General features: G+C 35.5%; 1 protein-coding gene across 6 annotated transcripts in view; it reads left to right on the forward strand.

Moving 5' to 3' along the window:
- PCLO (piccolo presynaptic cytomatrix protein) overlaps nucleotides 1-24,272 on the forward strand; it is a 330,682-nt gene that overhangs the window by 296,885 nt on the left and 9,525 nt on the right. For all 6 annotated transcript variants that reach the window (XM_040665411.2, XM_040665421.2, XM_040665430.2 and 3 more), the window contains 1 exon segment: nucleotides 23,701-23,835. In XM_040665411.2, the coding sequence (XP_040521345.1) occupies nucleotides 23,701-23,835 (135 nt within the window).

Genomic DNA, 24,272 nt, shown 5'->3' on the forward strand with positions numbered 1-24,272 from the left:
AATTATGCCCTTCTGACTAGCATGATCATTTTAAAGGTTCATTTTTTCATGACAGCTAAAACAGATAAGGGAAGCTTTCACCCTTGAATGGCACAGATGCTTTAACTCTTCGTATGTATACTGGTCTTAAGTCTATGGGGTTTTGTACCTGTTTTATGACAATATGCAAAGAAACTGTCTTTATATAAAGGTACTTTTCACACAATTTCCCATGATTGAGAAAGTGGAGCCTACACACTATCTAGACTTAGTATCTTATCTCATACACTTTTCTTTCTCTTCAAATGCTCCCACGAAGAAAAACTTACTAACTTGCTGGAGAATTATACTGACTATTACTACAATTAAGAAACTATATAGGTTACCAGTAATTTTTAAACCCATTATACTTTTGCACATGAAAGCTGGTATTTACAGAGTTTATGAACATTTGTGCACAGGGAGTTTTCACATCAAACTGAAGTCAGAGACTGGGAAACAGAGTGTATGAGCCTTTCCTCATCAGTCCTTATCAACACCTCATTTAGGTGTTGTTCCACCGAGTAAAGGGGCTACTCTGTATTTACAAAACTATACAAATATGAGACTTGAAGAGTCTTGGCTTGCCAAATGTAATACAAGAAGAAACCGAAACACATATCTTCTTTCCTTCCCCTTTCTGGCATCGACTGAAATATGGGGCACATTTAAAGTATACAACAAAACTGATAATTATTCTCTGACTCCTGCTATAATTACAAGAAGGAAATTCTTATAATGGAAACTATGATTATAAAGTAAGTAAAAAGTGGTCAGACCTTTTTGAAGGCATTTTGTGAATTTAACTGCATAATCATTCTCACTTGAATAATCCCAATATTTATAATAGAGGTCAGTGCTAATAAATTTCTCAGATCATTTTTTTTTTTCTTTTCCCAAAAGATTATAAAATTTGATGTAGATTTTTAATTTAAATAAATAATAAAAAGTTAAGTAGGGGTACATAGAAATGGTATCCTTGTTCTTTGGCTCCTCAATGAGACATTTGAATGAATAACCTGACTGTTATAATGTAGTCTCCCATTACAAAATAAAGGTTGCAATATACTCTCAACTGCCTCCAGAGTACTGATTGGAGAGTCTTGTGTAAATACATTTCTGATGATACTAAGTTACCTTAGATGTTTAAAAGAGGAGCCTCAATATTTTGTGCAACATTTTGATAGGACAATGGAGTTAGAACCTAAATAAAATGCTTACATCTGTCGGGTAATTTACACTGTGACCATCTGGCCTGCCATACTTTCTTCTTAACTATTATTTTTTGTCATTTCAAAATGAATTTTGAAATGGTATTCAACTCATTTGCAATATCATAAAGCTGAAACATGCATTACATAAGCGCTATTGGCCTCTATCCAAAATGAGATTTGAAGGAGAGAATGAATATGCTTTCCTTCTGTATATTTTCTTAGAGGTACTGTATCTCTCCTGTACTCTTCTTAGAAGCACTATAGATATCCATCTGCAGATAAATGTAAGTCTGTCACAGATTCTTCATTCATCTTCATTTCACTTGAGACAGATGAATGTCCTACCTTCAGTATCAATTCAGTATGTCTGAATCATCGGTAGACAATAAGTCTTGTGTAGTCTCAAAAAAATGCTGTTAACTTCTACGTATTGATCAAAATCCTTAACTTTCCAGTGTATTATTTTGCATTGAGTTTAACCTGTTTGTAAGCATGCTAAAAGTCTTCAGAGTTCACTTAAAAGACATGGTGAAAATACAGAGCAAAAAATCTCCAAGCAAAACTAAAGTGAAAAAAAAAATACCAGGGATCACTGCAAACCCCCCACAAACCAAACTGAGCATAGCCCCACTCTGAAATACAGCCCTGGCCATGACCTAAAAAGCAGGAAATTCCCTGCTTTACTTTACTTTCAAAAATAGTTTTTCTGACATCGTTATGTTCATGCAGGCTTCATCTGCATAATTGTTTTGATTCAGAGCAGTGACATAGCTTTGAAATATATTCTTCAATTTTACATTGTCTGACATTGTGTTGATTTACTTTTCAGAATAGTTTTGGTACATCCAAATAAGATTCTGAGAGAAACTTAACTGGGAAATCTTCTCTAGGTCAGCATAGTATGTGCTCCTGTCCATGAGTATGTCATAATCATAACCAGCGATAGACTTTTGGACAGAACTGGACCATATGAAGAAATGGAACATTTGTGTCAGGGACCAGAGTCAATCCAGTTTCAAGGAAAAGCTCCCAACCATATGCAATATAGATGTAGGTCCCGCAAAACTTACTACTTTGGACCACTGATCTTTTCCTGTTGCACCACTTTATATGCTAATGTAGATAACAGATAATTAGGGAAACACTGAAGTATAAACCTAAGGACTTACTTTGCTACTTAAGTCACTTGAGAATCCAATTTTCTGTCAGTAATAATTCTACAGATATAAAGTGTATACACACATGTAAAAACATACATTGCTCTGTCATCCTGTGATCTGTAATCTGAGAAATCCTCTTCATGTCTATATAAATGGGTCTCATGAAATAAAGGAGAGAAATGTGTCAGCTGCCACACTCTGCAATAAAAACATGAAAAGTGTGAACAGTAATGAACATTTTACCTCTTTCTACCACACTGCGCTGGTGGAAAATCTCTGATAAAGAACTTCTCAAATCTTTTTTGAGAAGAAGATAAGTAAACCCCCCCACACATAGAAGGAAGTCCAACAACTTTTTGGTAATTCTTTTCATTTAATTTTCCCCTGTGGTTTGTTCTCATACTAGTTTGCTGATCTTATGTGAGCTGAATTGATGTATGCATACATTTCATTGCTTTATATAGCAAACATCACAACAATGAAAAGTATGGGAGATGTGTATGAAATCATGACATATATAGGGTGATATACACAGTCAAATAGTTATAGTGGGCTAGATTTAAATCATGGAACAGTTTAGATCAGAATATACCCATAAAAGTCATAGAAATTTTATTAGACTCAGATAGGCATAAGAAGGATCACAGTGAGAAACTTTCAAGTACTGTGGACAACACTGAAGAATATTGGAGTGCAGCAAAATTAGAATCAGTGTGTGTTAGCTGGCTGAGAATTGAAACCATCTCTGAATGTGGGAAGCCTGTCCTCTGAGCAACCCTGAGCTCAGAATCCATAGCTTTTACTCTATTATTTAGCACAGCATTGCTTTTGTCCTATTCCACCCATTGTTTTTAACACCACAGGTTTTCACTGGACTTATTCACTGTACTGTATTTACTTTAAATAAGCTCTACAGTGTTTCAGAATTTTGCTTATGCAGAAGGAAGGAATCCTTTGCTACAGTCTTGTTGGGATTCAGATCACCCACCTTGTCTTAGAGAAATATCCATACCCCATAATATTTTGCCCCTCTGGTTGGTTTCAGTACTAATATCGGTGGGTTTTGTAAAAAAGTGGATAGACTGAAATGGAAGGTAAGGTTTATGAACAGTTTGAAGTGGAAAATTTGATTAATAATGCATGTTAGGAACAAAAGTGAAGTCAGCAATTTGAAGTCAATGTAGGTAGCAGTGATCCTATAAACTTGTGTCTGAAGATTCAGTATTTATTAATTCCACACGCTAACACTTTTTGCTGAGTCAAGGTAGATTTAATACATATAGATTCCTAGGATTAGGTCAATTTCAATGATTTATATGCATATGTATATGCAAATATATTCATATTCATATATATGCATATGTATGAGTGCCAGTATACATACACAGGAACACACATCTATAAATGAATGAATCACATTCACATGCATATGTATACTTCAATGTGCACATGTACGTATGCATAACATGATCTAGTAATCATCCTACGTGGTTAGAAAAAACACCCAGTTGTAGATCAGTTGCTTCCTCTCTTTCTGCAGGAGTCTTCATTATTTAAAATATCACCTTTGTTTCATGAGCTTTCATAATCTGAAAAATAAAAACCACTGTGATTGCAATGAATAGGAAAAATCTTCAATGAGATGAGCCCTATGTATCAAACTAAATCTCAGTTAGAAAAGCAATGTATTTCACTAATCTCACTCAGCTTTGCAATTAACTTTTCATGTTTTCTATTGGTTTACTAGTCTTACAGTAATTTAAATATTACTGATTTCATTGGCAACTTCTTTTGAATCTGAAAATTGGATAAGAACATTTCTGTTCTGATCCTTTAAGTAGTCTAGGAATTTCTCTGAATAGTAAAGATTTTATTTGAGCCTCATACTCATTCAATTTCTATATCTATTCTCTAATTAAAAATCTAGACTTTTGTCTGATATACCAAAACATCTAATCCAGTATCTTTCTACAGCTGGGACCTCTAAACTAGATAGTACAATGAGGAAATTTGTCATGGGATTTATGGGATGACCAGCCACTTAGGCAAGGCTTTTGCAGTCAGTGGAAAGAAAGTGCCATTTTGAAGGTACAGTTCATCTGTCCTGTTTTAAAGATATATTTGCAAATAAAACAAACCACATTTTAGAAGAGAACTTGCTTTCCTTGTGCTTTAAAGGGAGCCTTGACATCTGGCTCACATACACACATCAACATTCAGACAAATGAATCTTATCAGCAGGGTCTATCTCCAACAGACATTAAATAACGTTTACTGTAAAATGTTATTCTATATGCATCAAGAAGTAAATTTTAAGCATATTTAACTTTATTTGAAAAAACAAATGTTAATGTGATTTGGTCTGCTGTTCTGAGGTGGCTGCTGTGCTCAACAGCAAGTGTAATTATAATCTGAAGTGTTAAATTCCATAATTATCTTGAACTAACAAGGAGCACAAGATAGTTTCAGTTTGCTTTTTATTAGAAAAGGCTCTAATTAGGAAGTGAAAAACTGTATGTGGGAGAAATTTGGGATCAACGGTTTACTCATATATATTTAAAATTACCATCTTAAAATAACAGATGTTACATGATAACAAAGATCAAGTTTTATTTCCTTAAGTATGAAAAGCAAAGCAGACCACAAGTCCAAATTAAGGAACAATTTTGCACATCTTAAGAATATGTTCTCCAAATTCCATGTTGCAAATATGTTAGATTTCTGCCCCCTCCCCCCTGAAAGGATGCAGGAATTCTACCTGGATTAGTGATCAATTTAGTGATAAAATATGTTTCATTTTTGGTTCCTCCTGAGGGAAGACCTACACTAAACTTCTCCCCAGACTTCAAATCTCATGGGGAGGAATTAAAATAGGCACCACTGGGATGGTATAGACAGCTGCAGAGTAGTTCCACAGATTCAGTGATTGACACAAAGCTCATTAGAAATAAGGGAAATTACTCTCATGATTCACAGTGTACCTGGAGATACTGATTGCCTCTTAATTGGTTTTGTCTCTCAGAAGAGTTGGTGCCTTGTATTTGCTAAAGGAAGCTCAACCTCAAAACACACTGGCAGATAACAACCTCCCTGCTGACCTAAGGCAAACCTCTGAAAGGTTTGAAAAAAAGAAGCTCTGAGTTGCCTAGACACCATATATGCTTTTATCTGAATTCCGTACCTCATTGGCACTGAGGAGTGCCAAAAAAAAAAAAAAACTTATATAAACTCTTCTTATTAAGCTTACCTTAAGAATATGTTCCCAGTATTAGAAGCTCTTTGAGAACCACTTCCAGCCTTTCAGTTATATAAAAAACAGACATACATGTACAATCAGAAAGATGAATGAATCTGATGTCTTCAACTTTTATAAGTACTGAAAGTGCTGACACTGCAGACAATGTCTTTTTCACACAGAGCAAATGGTTTTTACATGGTCTTATCTCAAAATGTTCAGTGTTACTAAGTTCTGCTCAACAATACTTGTTTGAAGTACACCTCAGTTCTGATTTTTTTCTGTGGAATTTGATTTTGCCGTGGCATCAACAACCTTCCTTTAAAGATTTAAATTGGAAAATAGCTTTATGATCATTGTTGCTGTACACTGATCTGCCAAAATAAATGAGTAGGGAGCATGTTATAGGACAGGGTTGTTGTCTTCAGGTACTTGTGAGACCACGTCAGACAAATGTGTCCAGTTTGGAGCCTCCAGATATACTGAGGAGCTTCCAACAGAATGTCAGTGCAGTTTTTAATGGCCAGAGCAAGTGTCCCTGAGGAGCGGCTGAGGGTTTATTTAAACATCAGGAAATGAGTTATTCCTAGAGACCTGATGGAAGTTTGCAGAGAAGATAGAGACAGACTCAGAGTTCTGCAGAAAACAAAACAAAACAAAACAAAACAAAAAAACAAACAAAACAAACCACGCTCATAAGCTGAAGCAAGGGAAAATTGAACAGAATATAAACAAAATGAGAAATAAATCATCATGAGTTTAGTTAAAACACTAGTTAGGGTTGCTTAGTGATGCTGTGAGGCCTCTCTTGGAAATTTTCACAACTTAACAGACAAGGTCTGAGCAAACTGATGTAATCTGGAAGCTAACCTGACTGTAAATGAGAGGTTCGACAGGAGACTTCAATTTTTCTGCCACTATATTTAGCATTGGTGCAGCCCCATCTTGAGCACTGCGTGAAATTCTGGGCTCTGCAATATAAAAAGGATGTTAAGGTGCTTGAATACATCCAGAGAAGGGCAAGAAAGCTGGTAACAGGGTGGGAAGGCATGTCCTGTGAGGAGATGCTGAGGATACTTGGGTTGTCTAGTCTGGAAAAGACAAAGAGATAACCTCATTGCTCTCTACAGCTTCCTGAGTAGGGGAAGCAGAGAGTGAGGTACTGCTCTCTTCTCCTTAATGACCAGTGATAGAATACGTGGGACTGGTACATACTTGCCAGAGGTTGTTCAGACTGGTTATGAGGAAAAATTTCTTTACCACAAAGGTGGTCGAACACTGGAACAGGATTCCTGAAGAGATAGCTGATGGCCCAAGCCTGTCAGTGTTCAAGAGGCATTTGGATAATACTCTTACCAGTATAATTTAATTTATGTTTAGCCACGAAAAGATCATGTAGTTGGACTTGATAACCTTTTTAGGTCCCTTCCAGCTGAATTACTGTTATTCTAGCCATTTCCTCTCTCAGTTATCTTATGAGCCTATACTTGTTTCATAAAACACACTGTCATATGCCATCAGTGTTGTTGGCATTGAAAAATCTAATTCTTTTCTTCCCTCAACCTCATTTCATACTTCATGGTGGTACAAAACATATCCTGAATTTATTTGTGTGAGTAATCCAAATAAGTACTCTGTGGGATGCTGAGAGTGATGCAGTTAGTAGGATAAGTTTTGTTAACTAGTTCACCAGGCAGCTGTACAAACATTTGTGGCTAAAGAAGGAGTTAATGGTAGGGAAATTTTGTGAAAACAAATAAGCAGGACTGTGAAGAGATTTTTTTCAGCACTGGTGCCAATTTATTCTGTTTTAAGATGAGTAAGAATCAGTGATTAGTTACAGCGAAGATGTTCTCTGCAGTTAGACTGGTGCCAGAGGGAGTGTTATTTTCTTCGAGATAAGATATCACCAGGAAGAGTTTAAAGCAATGATCTGCAGGAGCTTTTTATTAAACACTCCATAGTATTTTTTATAACAACTGTGTTAGCCAAATTTGTCCAGGTAATTTTACAGTACCGTTTACAGTTCTCCACTGAAACTGTGAACAGGCAGCATACTCTTTTCTCAGCATATGTTTTTCTTTCCCTACCCTATGTGCAGGAAGACTTGGCGTATCTAATGACAGGCTTAAGGACTTACTTTTTAAAAAATCTCTTTGCTAAGTAATAAAAAATAAAATGATTAAATTTTCTACATTGTTCTTTGTTTGAGAAGTAGGATGATGTTTTATGGGTAAAGTAGAAATGAAGACTTAGTGACTAGTTCCTAGTAATGGCTCCAGATTTTGTCTTAGCAGTAGAGTATTTAATTCTGACATTATAAATCCTTGTTTTCAAAGCATATCAAAGAGCTTCCGAAATGAGAAAGTGCACTGCTGAACTTGCAGCAGACTTACTTTATGTACTGAAGCCTTTTCAATAAAAATGTGGTCCTTTGCTACAGTTTATGTGTCACAGGGATAAAGGAATTAAATTCAGCATGGAGGTTGAAAGCTGCTATTATGTTGTGTCTTTGTGCTTCTTTGAGATATGTTAGAAAAGTAATTAGGACTACCAGTATATATTTCGTTGCGATTAACAACATATATTTAGTTACAATTGCTATCTGTAACTGTAGTTGCCTGACCCTTCTGATTACAAGACGTGCTTATAATTGCTTATAATTTTGTGCAAATAATGAATGTAAATATTCAGTACAGACCATTCTAAGTCATAGGCATACTAATTGTGTATCCTGCCCCACATGACTCAGAATGAAAAAATAAAAAGGGCTATATGACTTTTTCTGCTGCTGGTTCAGGTATTATGTTGTCTCAGACTTACTCCCTTGAAAACTGAAAATTACAATACTATCCTTGTAAAAATATTGTGTTTTGTTTATAACTGCTGCTATTACTGTTTCTAAGGGAAAAAAAAATACAGGAAAAAATTTGTGCAAGCAGTTGAGAGTGTGTATCACAGAGGGCCTGAGACAGACGGTTTTGATTATTTTCATGGAAAACATGACTATTACAACTATTAACTGAAAGCATGATTTTATTTCTATTTTATGAGTTTATTTCTATTTTATGTAGAGGGCTGTACCTGTTGTATAGCCTGAACTATATTTCATAAATTTGTTTTCAAAACTTGATTTGCTTGCCTTGCACAGAATAACTAGATGACTTGCAAGCCATTTCAGGAGGAATTTTGCAGTTTCCCAGCTCTGTATGATGTTCTTGGTTCCAAGTCATGGATCAGGTTGGCTACATTCCTTCCTGCCGCCAAATAATATAAGGAAGGAAAAGTAAAAATGGTAAAGGGAAGATTTTCCCTCTATAGGGGAACTACCAATACAGAAAATTTGTGGATTCCACGCTGTGAGGAATATAGCAGCAGTCATAGACCTTGCAATTTAGCAATGGATCCCCAGTGTTTTGTTTGTGAAATTACATGCAAGGAGATATTTCTGGTGTATATAGTCATAATGGGAGAAAATTGTAGCATTTCAAAGACAGAACATTATCTTCAAGTTTTGCAGCCTTGTAGTCCTATCTTTAGCTATGATAATCATTTTGCAGAAATAATTAGGGCTGCCACTACAGACAATAAACTCATGAAAATTAGTAGAGTCTTTTAATACGAAGGTGTGTTCTCTTCCAAATCAAGTAGGCAGCTTGATATTGCTCTTTGGGATACAAATGGAAGCCAATTTTACATGATGAATTCATTTTAGGTACTGATTTACCTGCTTACCAGGTAAATATCAATGTGAAAGTTTTAAGAACATGCATTAGCTAATTTATACAATGCAAGTTCTTTTTTTTTATTTTGCTTATTTTTTTTTTTTTTTAAATTTCCTGTTAGCTGTCAATCTCCATGCTGGTTTGCAAAAATAGTAAAATATTGAGGTAGAAGATTGTCTTTTATGTCATTTTGCACAACTTACCATTCTTGAATTAAACAGAAATTAATTTCTGTCAAAAAAAGATATGTAAGTAATTCGTATTGTGTAGATCTTCATATTGTGTAGATCTTTTGTATATTTACCCCAAAATTCTGAAAAAAATAAAACTCAGTTTGTATCACAACTCAAGTATCACAATGATTAGATTAACAGGAAGATTTAAGCCGCTTGGATCTCTGGGAAATAGATTTTCTTGCCAGATCCGGAATATATTTAGTTTACACGTTGCGCTTTAAATTCACAGGCAAATTGAAAGTGTGATCAAGCCTTAATGTTCTTTGTTTACCCTTACTTATACATGAGTTTCCACAACAATGCAGCCAGTCCAAGGTCCTGTGAAGACCAACAGTAGAAATACTAAGGTGGCCAAATTAATTTCCTCCTGAAAGCATCCTGTAAAACAAACTACTTTTATGTATCACTGTTACAGTAGCAGCAGGGAAGTGATGAAAAATAATGCCTTTGCTAAATCATAAATGGGTGACAGATTGCAAATACATTCTCAATGAGAAGTATAGATTAAAGAGTTGGAGACTTCCCGCAAAAGGCTAAAAATTTAAGTTTTTACAGACAGCAACACTTGAAATCAGGAACTTGCTAGGGAAGCTGAGAAAGGTGTTGAAATGCATACAAATTTTTCATATCCCTCTTAAGAAAGACAGACAAACTCTGTTTTAGATCAGTCTGTTGTAAACTGATCTAGATTTGAAGCTCTGTGTGATATTTCTGTGATAATTTTCATCCAATTCTTTTTCATTATTACTTGTGGAAGTGCTCTTTAGAGAAATATCGGCAATAATATCCCAACTGATACTTTTAAATCACATCAGAAGTTGTGCTGAAACTGGCAAACTGGCATATTAATTTTGTTTGATTAAAAAACAGAAACAAAACAAACGAACAAAAAGACTATTTGAGTAGTATAAATTATTCGGAAAATAACAAAGAGGAGTCCTAGTTTTTTACTGTGCTCTCAAAATGAGGTTTATTACAATGTTTCAAGTTCAGAATTAACCACAGTAATTCCTACTGAAAAAGTTGGCTCATAGGCTTCTAAAGACATAAGCTGAAATGATCTTTAGTGCCATCATTGTTGCAGTTACTGAGCTGTTCTATACCTATACCTCAGAATACATGTACTTAAATAGTATTTCTACTTCGTTTGTTACGCTTTTTTCTCAGTGACTAGTTACTTTCATTTTGAACTCACTGAACAACTGTTTGAGTCTGTAAATAATGTCAAAAATTAATGACTACTACAGATGAGTCTTTGGATGCTATGCATTTTTCTGTCTTCATTCATTTAATCTTCAACACACACATTGAGAATTTATTTCTTAGATTTTTTACAGCACCAAAATGTGCTTTTAGTAATTCTTATGTTGTTGTCAGGCCAGAAAAATTTAGAGACTTGTATTATATAAGAAATGATGCTTTCACAGAAAAGAGGGGTGGCCAGGGCAAGGGAGCTGAGGCTCATGTAAGACCCCATCTGGAGTACTGTGTCCAGGCCTGGGTCCCTCTGCACAGGGAGGATGGAGGATATGGAACTGTTGGAGTAGGTCCACAGGAGGTGGACACACAAAGGTGATCAAAAGGCTGGGGCATCTCTCTTATGAACAAGGGATGCAGGAGCTGGGCTTGTTTACATGGAGAAGAGAAGACTCCAAGGAGACCTCATTGAGGCCTTCCAGTACTTGAGGGGAGATTATAAGCAGGAGTGAGAGTGCCTTTTTTTACATAGTCTGATAGTGAAAGTCAAGGGGTAATGGCTTTTAACAAAAAGAGGGGAGATTTAGGTTAGATGTTAGGAGGACATTGTTTACTCATTAGTGGTGAGGCACTGGAACGGGTTGTTTAGAGAGGTTGTGAATGCCCCATCCCTGGACATGTTCAAGTCCAGGCTGGATGGGACTCTGGGCAACCTGAGCTGATGGGGGGCAACCTATGTCATTCTGTGATTTTATGATTCTATAAGGGTATTGTTCATAAAGAATGAAGTTCTGAATTAGTGCCAGACCATGGTTAGTTACTATGATAGATGTCACACTCAGCAACACTAGAAAAAGCCTTCTGAAGAATAGTAATATATCATGTGAGACTTGTGACTTATTACCATACATAAGAACAGTCATCAGGTTGTAAGTTAAATGCTATTTATTAGCAACCTGGTGCACAATAAATTGTTTCTGTATCCAAGGGGAAATCATAAAATAGCTTAGATTAGAAGGGGTACCAAAGATCATCTAGTTCTAAGCACCCTAGATGCACAGGGTTGCCTTTCAATTCCTAAAAGTACAGCATCAATTTGTGAAGTCAGATTACAATTGAGATTTTAGAAATCAGAAGAACAGTATTAGATCTTGGAGATTCTTTATAAACTCATGACTATAGGATGCAATTGATTGAAAAGCTCTGAGTCATTTATTCACAAAGCAGTTTCACGACTGTGTCAGTAGACAGAAAAAAAAGTAATTTCTGTTTTAAAACAGCTGACAGAAAATAAAATCTGCAGTAGCTGTAGCAGTATCAGCTTTCTGTGAGATACTCCTGTGTATTCATTACTGAAAAGGTTCAGTTAATTATATGATTATTACTGAATACACAATGCCCAGGAGCAGAATATGATTTTTAATGAGTTAGAAAGTTTTTTAAATCTGCAAGTGGATGATATTTGCTTCAGTGACCTCATAAATTTTATGGGGAGTTTCTAAGCCAGATAAACATATTTAAATACAAATACATGTGTTTTCTGATTCACCTTTTTCTGAGAAAACTGAATTGCTGTCAAAGTTACGTGAACAATCACATTCTTGAGAACCCTTGCTCTGGACAAACTCATTTCTCAGAACAAACGATCGACTACTTCTGTTGTGCGTCACCAAACTGGGGTCTCATCACATAGGATGTGGTTATGAAACTTTCTGGTCACTGTATGGAAAAAAAAAAATTTAGTCTTGCACTATAAAAAAAGTGTTTCCACTTGTAACTCGAACATCAAACTACCACATTCCCATTAGGATAAATTAGGTTCCTCTGTCTTTCCAAAATCCATAATTTTCAGTTTTCATTGTCTTAGTACGAGAGCTTTCACCATTTCCCTTATTCCCCATGAATGTTAAGAGACTCAGAAAGACTTTTTTAATTTTTACCCCATAAAAGATTAAGAGCATTTTCATAGAACCATTTAGTCCTCTTGGAACATGGACTTATCAAATCATATTGAGCTTCATAATTGTTTTTTACATGACATACAATTCTATTTATTTAACAGGTTTCTTCCCTCTTTATGAACACTGTAAACAAGGGCAAATTTTCACTCTCTATTTTTTTTTTTTCCCATCATGGCATTGTTCATCAGAGAGGTCTATAAGTGCATTTATTTAAGTGCTGTATTGTTCCTATTCCTGTTCCTGCTCTAGGTTTTCAGATGATGCTTTTTTTTGTTTTTTGTTTTTTGTTTTTTTAATTAAAATGCATCTCTGTGGAGTTTAAACACACACATCAGTTCAATGGTGCAATTAAATGCCATCTTTAATATATGTCTATTATAACTAGCTTGAGGAAATCAACATTGCAAGAATAACTTCTCAGTACTGAATCAGAGACAAAATACAAACTATGTATTTCAATGAAAAGCAGGTACTTTAGACCATAAAGATTTCAGATGAAAAGTTACAAACTTTAAGAAGTTTTATATACAATTAACAGATGAATCTAAAGAATGGCTGAAAAGTAAATTGATATTTCTTGAAACTAGTAACAACTTCAGGAATCATCTCCCCATTACTGCAAACACTGCTTCCAGGCACCAATCCTCCAGTGACTGTAGTATTCTGAATTCTTCATAATACTGTGGAACACACTGCATATAATTTCTATCCTTCCTTTCTGAGTAAAATCTTGATAAATACATTTTTTTCAGTTTAGACTGGGCTGATTCCATGTTTATTCTTATTAATAGAAAGGATCATCCTTCATTGCTCCATTGGGCAGATTCTGAAAATAGCTGAATCCCAGCTGTAATTGCAAGTATTATTTTTTTGTGCTAAAATTTCCTAGGTTCTCTACATACAGTTACAAAATATTCTGATGGTCCTGGAAGAAAGATTTACCTTGCTTGGTATAATAAGCTTTACAAGAACCATCACAGCTCTTACTATCATACTGAATATGCAATTTTTCAGATTTATATGCTTAGCAGTTTAGTTAGCATCAATTATTTCACAAATCATTCTTATTTAACGATAGAAAAATAGCATCTCTACAGTGGGCTGTAACCACTGTTTCAGGTAATGTAAACACACAACAGAAAATCTATTAATATAATAGCATTACCTGTCTTCCACACGAACAGTCAGTGTAGAAGCATCTGCTCTGGTACCCAGGCTGTGTAATGCACACGACGGTGCACACCAGCGTGCAGCTCCAGGGAGGTATGAGCAAGACTTTAAGCATATTTCACTGAAGAGACCAAGAACTGCAGGATAAATCTGAGGGGGAATCTAAAAATCATGATGTGGAGAAAGAATAGGCAGGTTCTTACAAAAATTTTCATCTTCAGTTACCATGATAATGTGCCTATTTTGTGTTTATAACACAAAAGAGTGCTAACATATTGCGTTAGCCTGAGTATGTGTATGGGTATATTTGTGTATACAAATGCCATCTTCCACCTCCTTCTCAAAAAAAAGCTTTATGGAGTTACATATGCCACCATGTGTTAAGTAAATTTTTTTTGTGAGCTATAAATGACTTGGGCAAGCTGTGAAATAAAACAGCCTGTTCCACTGCATTAAAAGTGAAGACTCTGTGCTTATTCTCTGTGCAGTAATGTGCAATGGGCCACTAGCCAAACTAACTGGAAGGAAAACGTCATATGTGGTTCATACACCAATACCTATTCACTGGGTAAAATTCCCCTTAATGCGGGCTTTATGAGAGGAAAAACATAAAAATATTCTGTTATATTAACTTCTAAGTCAAAAACTGTATTTTTTCCATATTGATTCTCAGTTTTAAAATCTAATTTATTGTTCCTAGAAAAAATAATCTTTTTTTTTTTTTTCTGGGTATATTTCTTATGATCTAAATTCTTTGAAAATTTGCATCCGATTTTATCCGCTTACCTCCAAGATTTTTTAATATTATTATTATTATTTTTACTATTTTCCTCAGACAATACCTCTAAGATACTAAAAGGAATTGAAAGATCACCTCCGAACTAGCGATCTGACAAGGGATATGGGGAAGTCCCTATGTGGTTCTGTAGAACAACATCTGTTTGCATTTAAATGCACTATAATTGTTTTTTTCTTCTGCCTGACCTAGAAATGTATCAGAAATTGTAGAAATAAACTTTATCTTCATCTCACACTGCTCCCCAGGTGGTCAGCAGGTGATGTTTCCCAACGGAATCATTGCTTTACAGAAATACAGTCTTCAAGTAATTTAGTATGATTTAGTATGATTCCATTTTCAGCTGTTGATCTTAGGAAATATGTTATTCTTACCATATTTTTCAGTCACTCTTTGTATCTGAATTTAGGGTTGGTGGTTGTTTGTTTGCAATCTATCTATAAAATATTTTGTTCAAAGGGTTATTTTCTCCCTGGATTCACAAATGTAATAAGCATACAACAACTGCTTGGCAGTCTAAGTTTTTTTCTTTGGATTTTTGTGCAACCTGATATTCTGATTTATATTTAGTATTATCTGATTCTCCTTAATGTAATTTTTGACCACACACTCTACTGTCCCTTGCTAACATCCATGGGAGTCCATGTGTAACCTCACACATTTAGCTTATCTTGAATTGCTTGGATGATTTCCATTATACTTCTATCATATTGTAGTATAAGCCAAATAAACTTTAACCTATTTGCTGAGTTTTCTATTTGTTCATGCTAGAACATTTAATTTCATGAAGTCAAGGAGGCAAAAAGAATAAATAAATCTGTTGTGATATTCACATCTTCGCATGTATATTCAGAGAAAGTGTAAGCTTAGGCACAGAAAGTGAAGTTCATTTCAGAAGAGATTTTGTCATTTCAGGCAGTATTGCCAAACTCTTAAGAGCTTGTATCTCAAGACTAAAAATGATTTAAAAAAATGTATTTGTCAAAGGAGGGGAAAAATAGTTTAAATCATGTTGTCATTTAAATGAGAATCCGAGCAAACTCTAGTAAAATCTTCCCTATTTTTATGTACGTAAAAACCACTACTGACATGGACAAAGAGCTTCCACTCACTTTAACTGCCCGTTTTGTAGTATTGTGCAAAATACTTTACTGAACTGAGTCAAATAAACATTTTTAATGACAGTTTGCAAATTTATTTTCTCATTAGTATATTTTTCTCCACAGTAATGCTTTAATAGAATAGGCTGAAAGTACATTATATTAATTCAGGTTCAGGTTGTTCTGTATGCATGGCATTAAACACTTCTTTCTGCTGTATGAATTTTTTTCCCATTGGAAAGCTAGGGCAAGTCACCAACATTTCTGACATGACATGGCAAGCCATCTTTTATGGAATTGATTCTGCAGTATATGATATTTCTCCTTATGTAAGATGCTAAAATTGTGAAAAGAAGGCTGTGAATATATATTTAGGCTCAGGCAATGATTTATGGTGATGATGAAAGGGAGCAAAGGTGTCTAAAGGGAGTTCTTCTTGAGAGATGAGGCTACATAGTTCTCCCTTTCACACCCAGCCTGTACATATTGTTGAAGTTCAATTAAAATTAATTAATTTTGACAATCATTTTGGCTTTATCTCATTGATCTTATGGTAAATGATAGATGTGTATTTGGATTGTTTTAGTTCAATTTCAATGACTAAAAATCAGGTTTTTGAATCAAATCTATCTCCTCACCTCACACTTGCCATAAAAGAAAAGGAAGGCACCTTCCAAAAGGCATTTATCCATGCTAAGATATGTTTAAGAAGAGTTTGAGTTAGACATCTAGAATTCCTTCTGATTAATGCTGTCATTCGTATATTATTCTAAACCATGGATGAGTTTGCTGGAATTCTGGTATTTAAATGAACTGCAGGGAGAATATTAGAATATTCAGCTCAGAATATAAGGCTTCTCTTTTGCAAAAGAATAAATAAGCAGAAGTATCTAGTAAAATGTACTAGTGGAATTAGTTCTACAACACACTTGATTTCCCTCTTCCCATTTTAATCCTCTTCCTACTGCTGTTCGTTCAAATTCAGGTATTCAGTATTCATCTTCATAATTGAAAAAAAATCTCTGTAGTCACCTCTGATTATCTAAATTTGTTGGATGTGATATTTAAAGTTAAATCTTACCTTCCATTTCTTCCAAATGCCTCCATGGCACCACATACTTTTCTCATTAAAATATTGAAAAAACTTTTCTTGGGAAATCTCTGTTCTCTTGCACTCTGATTCCATTCACTGACCTTCTGACACTAGAGAAGCTTTCTCTCATAGTCTACCTCCTTTAATTTTATTGCCTCATTGACTTTTTACATACTTATCCTACTTTTGCAAAAGCCTTTTAGGATGCCAAGCAACAGAAATAAATCCAGATCAAATTGGACTTATACATCTTTTTTTTTTTTTTTTCTAATTTAAGCACTTGTAAAGTATCAGTGTTATCTTCCCATCATTTTTAAAATTACTTTACTTCAAGAGTTTCTAAACATGGCATCAGTCCAGAGTCAGTATTATTTCTGTCTCTTCACGTCTATAAAACAGAAGCACACACGTTGATCAATAAATGGAACAGAGATTGTTTTTTTCTGGGAAAGATTTCACACCTCATCAGACAGAAAAAAAAAAAAATCAACAGTTAAAGTCTTTGTCTGTTTCAAAAATGTATTTTGCACAAGTGTTTTACCTGAAAAAAAAATTATTAACAATATTTTCTGCCAAAGAGTCTGTTTAATCCTACTAAGAATTTTAGGAATACAAGCTAAATTTCTACACTAGCATATTCAAATTTTTGTGGGCAGTGTAAGTGCCTGCTAGTCCTAGGAATCATAACATAAATCTGTCAGCTTGTTCATATGTCTGAGCCTTAAAGCCAGACATTCACATTGCCCACAGAATTGTAAATTGTGCTTGCTGTGAGTGAAGTTTCTTAATTCTTCTTATCTCCCTCATTACACAACTGCATGCACGTCACATCAGAGGAGACAGGAAAATATTAATATTTTTTTGCTCATTTCATAATATGCAGGCTGTTCACAGCAGCTCAAGTCTTCAGGGTAAGAAAAGGAAAGGAAATGGAGAGCAACTCTCTCAGTTCATGTCTGCTCCCAATGTGGAGTATCCGTTGTTACAACAGATAACCAATTTGCCTGACTGCTGTTATGTCCCCATCCCAGAAGAGTGTGACTGGCTGGCACAGTATCCCTGCCCATATCAGGTGAGGGAGGGGATAATTTGTAAGAGCACCTGAGCCCTTTCATGTAGGCAAATGAGAGAAGGCTGAACATATACCAGGCATCATGAGCTGCTGCAATCCCTGTTTTGAGCAGGGAAAAAAAGAGGTGGCTTCAGTATGCACTTTAGATTGTCCTGGGACCTGTTGAGAGCACCATGCAGGGCAAATTGAGTATCTCATTGAAGGAGAAACAACAAACTTAATAAGCTGCATGTATCTATTCTCTTCTTGGGAGTTGGAGAGTGTATTTGTTAAGCCAGTCCTATACCATTAAATCCAAAGATATCTATTTAAAGTATTGGAAGGCAGGAGGAAGTAGTATTTAAGACAATATTAGATGTCTGATTTTTCTTACAGTAGAGAACACAAAGGTGAAACCAGCCTACAGAAGAAAAATTGTGACAGTTTTCAAGGGAGAAAGAAATGTGTGGGAGAAAGATAAAAGATAAAAAATAGGAGATAATGGAAAAACCTCAGAAGGACAGAAAGGTCAGAGCCTGGAAATACTAGTAGGTATTGTTTATGAAGCTCATCTATCATTATTTTACAATAGTTCCAACAGTGGATGTTGTCTCAGCAAGAGGATGAAAGACATTATGAAAAAGAACTGTTGCCACAGCAAAAACCAGCAAACTAACTAGCTAACAAACAAACAAACAAACAACACCCCCACAAAGATAGCAAGGTTTGCCTAAACAAATACTGGAAGAATTTGGTTGGCATTTTGGATTCTTGGCATATTTATTTTCAAAATGACAGTGAATACCTTTCTGCTTTACCTGCAGCTGGAGTCGTTTTACTCCAGTACTAATTGTAAACAGTATATGTTGAGTATTCACAGTAATTCTGATTTATTGGAAGATGATAACATTATCTTGTTTTGCTGAAGCACTGCTGTCTGCTGGAAAACAGATTTCTGGCTCTCAAAGTAGTACTAAAAGAATCCAGAAGTAACAATTCTTGCTAAAACAGCACTCTTTGGTAGACAGAATATTATGTCTGTATGAGCTTATGAGATTATGACTGGAGGGAAACATAATAGTGGCTAAGGTCCCTCTCAGCCTTTCTAGTTCTTGATGTTCTATCATGGGATTAGGGAGCATGCACTGAAGTCCTGTTCATGCTTCCAATAGCAAAGACTCTCACTTTACAGTATTTCCATCCCAGTTAATAAATCCAAGCATCTCTAAGTTAGAGATGTAGTTGTTATTGTCTCCATCTATTAGGTCAGGCACAGAGATAAAAATCACAGAAAATCACTAAGGGACAGCAGTATGGAGACAGAACTCAGCATAGGTTTAGGTTCTTTCTAATGGTCTCCTATATTGACTAGATCCCAAAAGCATTTATATATTGATATATATTTATATGTATATAAATATATATTTATATATGTATATATTTTATATTTATATATATTTATATATATATATTTATATATATATATTCCCAAATAAACTTCGCAAGATCTCATTTTGGATTGTTTAGAGTTTATGCCATGCTACTTAGTATTCCAATCTTCTAAATATTACAATCATACCCCAATATAGCCAAACTCAAAATATTATTAATTTAAACAAAACCAGAGGAGGTCAGGGCAGCCCTTATTTCTCCCTATATCTCTCTGAAGGGAGGTTGTAGTGTGTTGGGGGTTGTTCTGTGGCTTGTGATAGGACAGGAGGGAATGGCCTCAAGTTGCACCAGGGGAAATTCAGGTTGGACATTAGGAAATACTACTTTTCTGAAAGAGTAATCAGGTGCTGGAATGGACTGTGTAGTCACTGACCCTGGAGGTATTCAAGGAATGTTTAGACATGGTGTTGAGGGACATGGTTCAGTGAGAACCATTGGTGATACGCGGACAGTTGGACTGGATGATCTTGTAGATCTTTTCCAACCTTGGTAATTCTATGATTCTATGATTCTACGACTCTATGACTCTATGATTCTGTGATTTCAGTTGCTCAGTTATGGAAGAAATGATGTGTAATGACACAATGTTAGAAATAACTATATTTGCACCTCGACCCAGTTACTAGATGCCTACAAGGTAAAATGTGGCAAAGAAATGCCTGTATTCTAACAATGAAAACTGCACAGAAGTTCACTAATTTAATCTCTCAAGGTATCAAAACAGATGAAGACCTAAGGAAATGAAATTAGTAGCAAAAAATGTGACTTCATTTCTGATCATATACTTACGATGACAATACTCTAATCATTACTCATCTCTTCATCTTAGAGTGAAAGTTTATGGAAATTTTTAGGCTTATTTTGTACACTTTCAGAATTATTAATGTCACAGGTTCAGAAGGAGCACACGTCAAGTTGTTTTTGCTTTTAAGACAATTGCTACAAAAATCTGTGGAGGTTTCTTATTAGCAAACATTCTCCCGGAGAACATGCATGGCGGTGCGTCATATAGTCTCATAATTTATATTTGCACTATCACATAATGTCCCTATGTGCCTATTCCCTGATCTGCATTCCTTGATTTCCGAACTGAATTATTTTAGTTTTCTCCTGAGATTTCTTATAATATGGACTGGTTTGCTCTTTCTCAGACTGACCATGATTCTGGAGCCAACCTGCACATCTCTGAACTGTGTTGGCAGTTGCTTCTTTCAGATAATTAAATCAGATAAAATTCATGCTACTGTCCTGTGACATTTACCTGCTCATTTAAGTGTATTGCTGTGAATGTGCATTTGTGAAGGAGCATTGATAGCATGGACCAAAGACAGATCTTTATTGCTGTCTTGGGTAATTTTTATTGGCAGCAGGCATCTGATCAAAATGCTATTGAGCATAATCCATAGTAATCAATCTATGGAAACTGAAATTTAATTTACGATTTCATGGTAACTTCAATAGTGATAGCAGCAGTGCAGATGACATATCCTTTGATTTACAGCAGCAGTCATTTAAGACTAATAACAACAAACTTACCATTGACAGCGTAGAACGTGATAGTTCTGTAAAAGTAAAAGCTATTTTTTTTCCATCATCATAGCAAACTTAAATTCCTTAACTTCTCAAAATGCCTCCCAGCAATTTAGTTAATTAACCATCATCTTTTAATTGTTAATGAAATTTAAGAAGTCTGGTCCCCTTAGAAGATGTATGCTGCCATGCAAAATAATCAAAGCAGTGTTTAGTCATAGGTATATCTTTTAAGACTTGATTTGCTACTTTGTTCCTCAATTGAAAACAGTGCTAATGTCCACACCTGTGGTCTTCATCATGTACCTCAGTAAGGTTGCATTTTAGACATATATGTAAAATGTAAATATGGCAAAAAATCAGTTTGAAATTGGCAGCCTCTTTCAACATTTACTCCATCATACATCTGTAGAAAGTTGCTGCATCTTTTTTTCCAGTCCTTGATTGCTTGACTAGATTAGAATGTAATTTCTTAATGCTTTACTATATGGTTCTTTGCCACTTTGATAATCCCAGTTTGTACCTGTTTCATCTGAAATATGTCTAAATCAGATTCCAGTTTCACTTTGTGCAGAGGTTTAAAGGGCCAGGTTGTAGCAGTGATTATTTTTAATTATATTATTTCTTCATAAACCCCCGAAAAATTAAATAGGAAAAACAACAGAATGCACGGTTTCTTCTGGACATTCGTGAAACAACAGCTGGCTTATTTAGTGGGAGATTTTTCAACTTTGGTAATACATTTGCAATACATGTAGGTAATCATTAGAAATCTATGTGGTAGCTTTCTAGTCTTTAAGAGAGAAGGTTCTCCATTTGTGTCATAACTGTCTAATTTCTGCAGAATTGCTTTTCTCCTTGCAACATCTTGGCACCAGCTTGTAGAACTTTCTGGTAGTTTTATGGCTTGATGATATGATAGCTGGCATTCAGCTGAGGGACATGAGCTCTACTTACACAACGGTATTCAATTAGAAGATGTAGTCAGACTGGGCTCTATCTGGTCTCAACGCAGTTTTGTGGGAGGACAGGAGGAGAAAGGTGAAATAGCTCTGACTACATTACATTCTGTGCCTTCTCTCCATCTCTGGGCTGATTTAGACAAAAATCCATATACTGTAGATATAATGGGCTTGCATTTCTGACCCTATGAGAAAGGAAGTCACCTTTATTTTAAAGGTTTCAGTGAGTACGTTCTTTTAAATTATGTAAATAATACTGTTTCATACAAGGAGGTGAAATGTTTTACCAATGTCCTAATTCATTGCCTTTCAGAATCTTACTCTTCTGTGCCCTATTAAATATTGGTGGGATTTTGTTTTGGTTTGCTTGTTTGTTTTTTAAAATACATTTGATGTCTTGATGTAAAAGCTTCTGAAAAGATGATATATAGTGACCACTGTACTCCTTGTAAAGATTTTCAGTGAAATTTTGCTCGTTACCGTATCACCTCTGAAGCAAGTATATTCTGAAGCATATAATCTATTTATACAGTGAAAGTGCATGTATCTTTCTGTTGTTCACCCTAGAAATACATTGTCCTTAATATGCCTGGATGCCTCTAAATGACATCATCTCTTCTCAAAAATGAAACAAATGAACACCACCACCCAAAAACAAACAAACAAAACAATCAGAAGCACCCACATTAAAACAATAAAAGAAAAAAAGAAAAAAAATCACAGAATCATAACTCTGTAGGGGTTGGAAGAGACCTATGAGCGTCATCAAGTCCAACCTCTCTGCTAAAGAAGGTTCCTGACAGTAGATTGCGCAGGAAAGTGACCAGGCGGTTCTTCTCTTCTCTTCTCTTCTCTTCTCTTCTCTTCTCTTCTCTTCTCTTCTCTTCTCTTCTCTTCTCTTCTCTTCTCTTCTCTTCTCTTCTCTTCTCTTCTCTTCTCTTCTCTTCTCTTCTCTTCTCTTCTCTTCGCTTCGCTTCGCTTCGCTTCGCTTCGCTTCGCTTCGCTTCGCTTCGCTTCGCTTCGCTTCGCTTCGCTTCGCTTCGCTTCGCTTCGCTTAACAGTCCCAGATTTCTCAGCCTTTCTTCATATAGGAGATGTTCCAGGCTCCTCATCATCTTTGTTGCCCTGTCTTTTTTGGACTGGGGTGCTCAGAACCATACACAGCACCCCAGATGTGGCCTCATGAGGGCAAAGTAGAAAAGGAAGATCACCTCCCTCCACCTGCTGGCCATGCTCTTCTTAATGCACCCCAGGATACCACTGGCCTTCTTGGCCACCAGGGCATACTTCTAGCTCATGTCTGCCAGGACCCCTAAGTTCTTCTCAAAGTTCCTTTCCAATAGGTTATCCCCTAACCTATACTGATGTATGCGTTCATTCCTTCTCAGGTGCAGGACCCTACAATTGTTCTTGTAAGTTCATAAGGTTCCTTTCTGCCCAAATCATCAGTCTGTCCAGCTCTTACTGATTGGCAGCACAGCTTTCTGATGAGTCAGCCACTCGTCTCTTTTGTATCATCAGCAAACTTGCTGAGGGTGGACTCTATCTCTTCATCCAGGTCATTGATGAAGACACTGAACAAGATCAAGCCCAGTACTGACTCCTGGGGAACCAGACTCTGCCACTGATCACAATCATCTGAGCTCAGCCAGTTCTCAGTCCACCTCACTATCCACTCATTTATTCCACACTTAAGCTTCATTAAAGGATGTTGTGGGAGAAAGTGTTAAAATGCAATCGTTTTCCATTTATTTGAGTTTTTTGTTTTTGTTTTTGTTTTTTGTTTTCCTGTTTTTCCAGGTAAAACACAAGTTATGGGTGAAATCAAGATTGCATTAAAAAAGGAAATGAAGACAGATGGAGAACAGCTGATAGTAGAAATCCTTCAGTGCAGAAATATCACTTACAAATTTAAATCTCCAGATCATCTACCAGGTATTTCACAGAAAACAGCTTCATGGTATTTTGAAAATATTACATAAGATGTATCTGAAGTCTTTTAACAACACCATTAAAATAGAAAAGGAAATTGCTTCCTAATCAGATTGACATACTCTATAGGATAACTTTTGAAGTGTTCTTTGCTCCTATTAATTTTAATGAAAATGAAAACAGTTTGTAGAAACAAATTAACTCTCAGAAGTTAATCCCCTTTTCAAAGCATTTTTGATTGGTAAAAATTAATCGTTTTTAGCTTTAATAAAAATTATTACTCCTTAGGTTATAAAAGATATAGTGTAAAGCTGTATTTTTCTATAAAAGCTTATTAAAAATGAGATACTCATGTTACTAATAATATTTTTTCTTTCAATGACAATGTTGCCAACACAAACTAATTTCCTTGAATTTAGAGGAGTGGCTCCATTTTTTAC

The sequence above is a fragment of the Gallus gallus genome, chromosome 1 (assembly GCF_016699485.2).
Source record: "Gallus gallus isolate bGalGal1 chromosome 1, bGalGal1.mat.broiler.GRCg7b, whole genome shotgun sequence".
Lineage (NCBI taxonomy): Eukaryota > Metazoa > Chordata > Aves > Galliformes > Phasianidae > Gallus > Gallus gallus.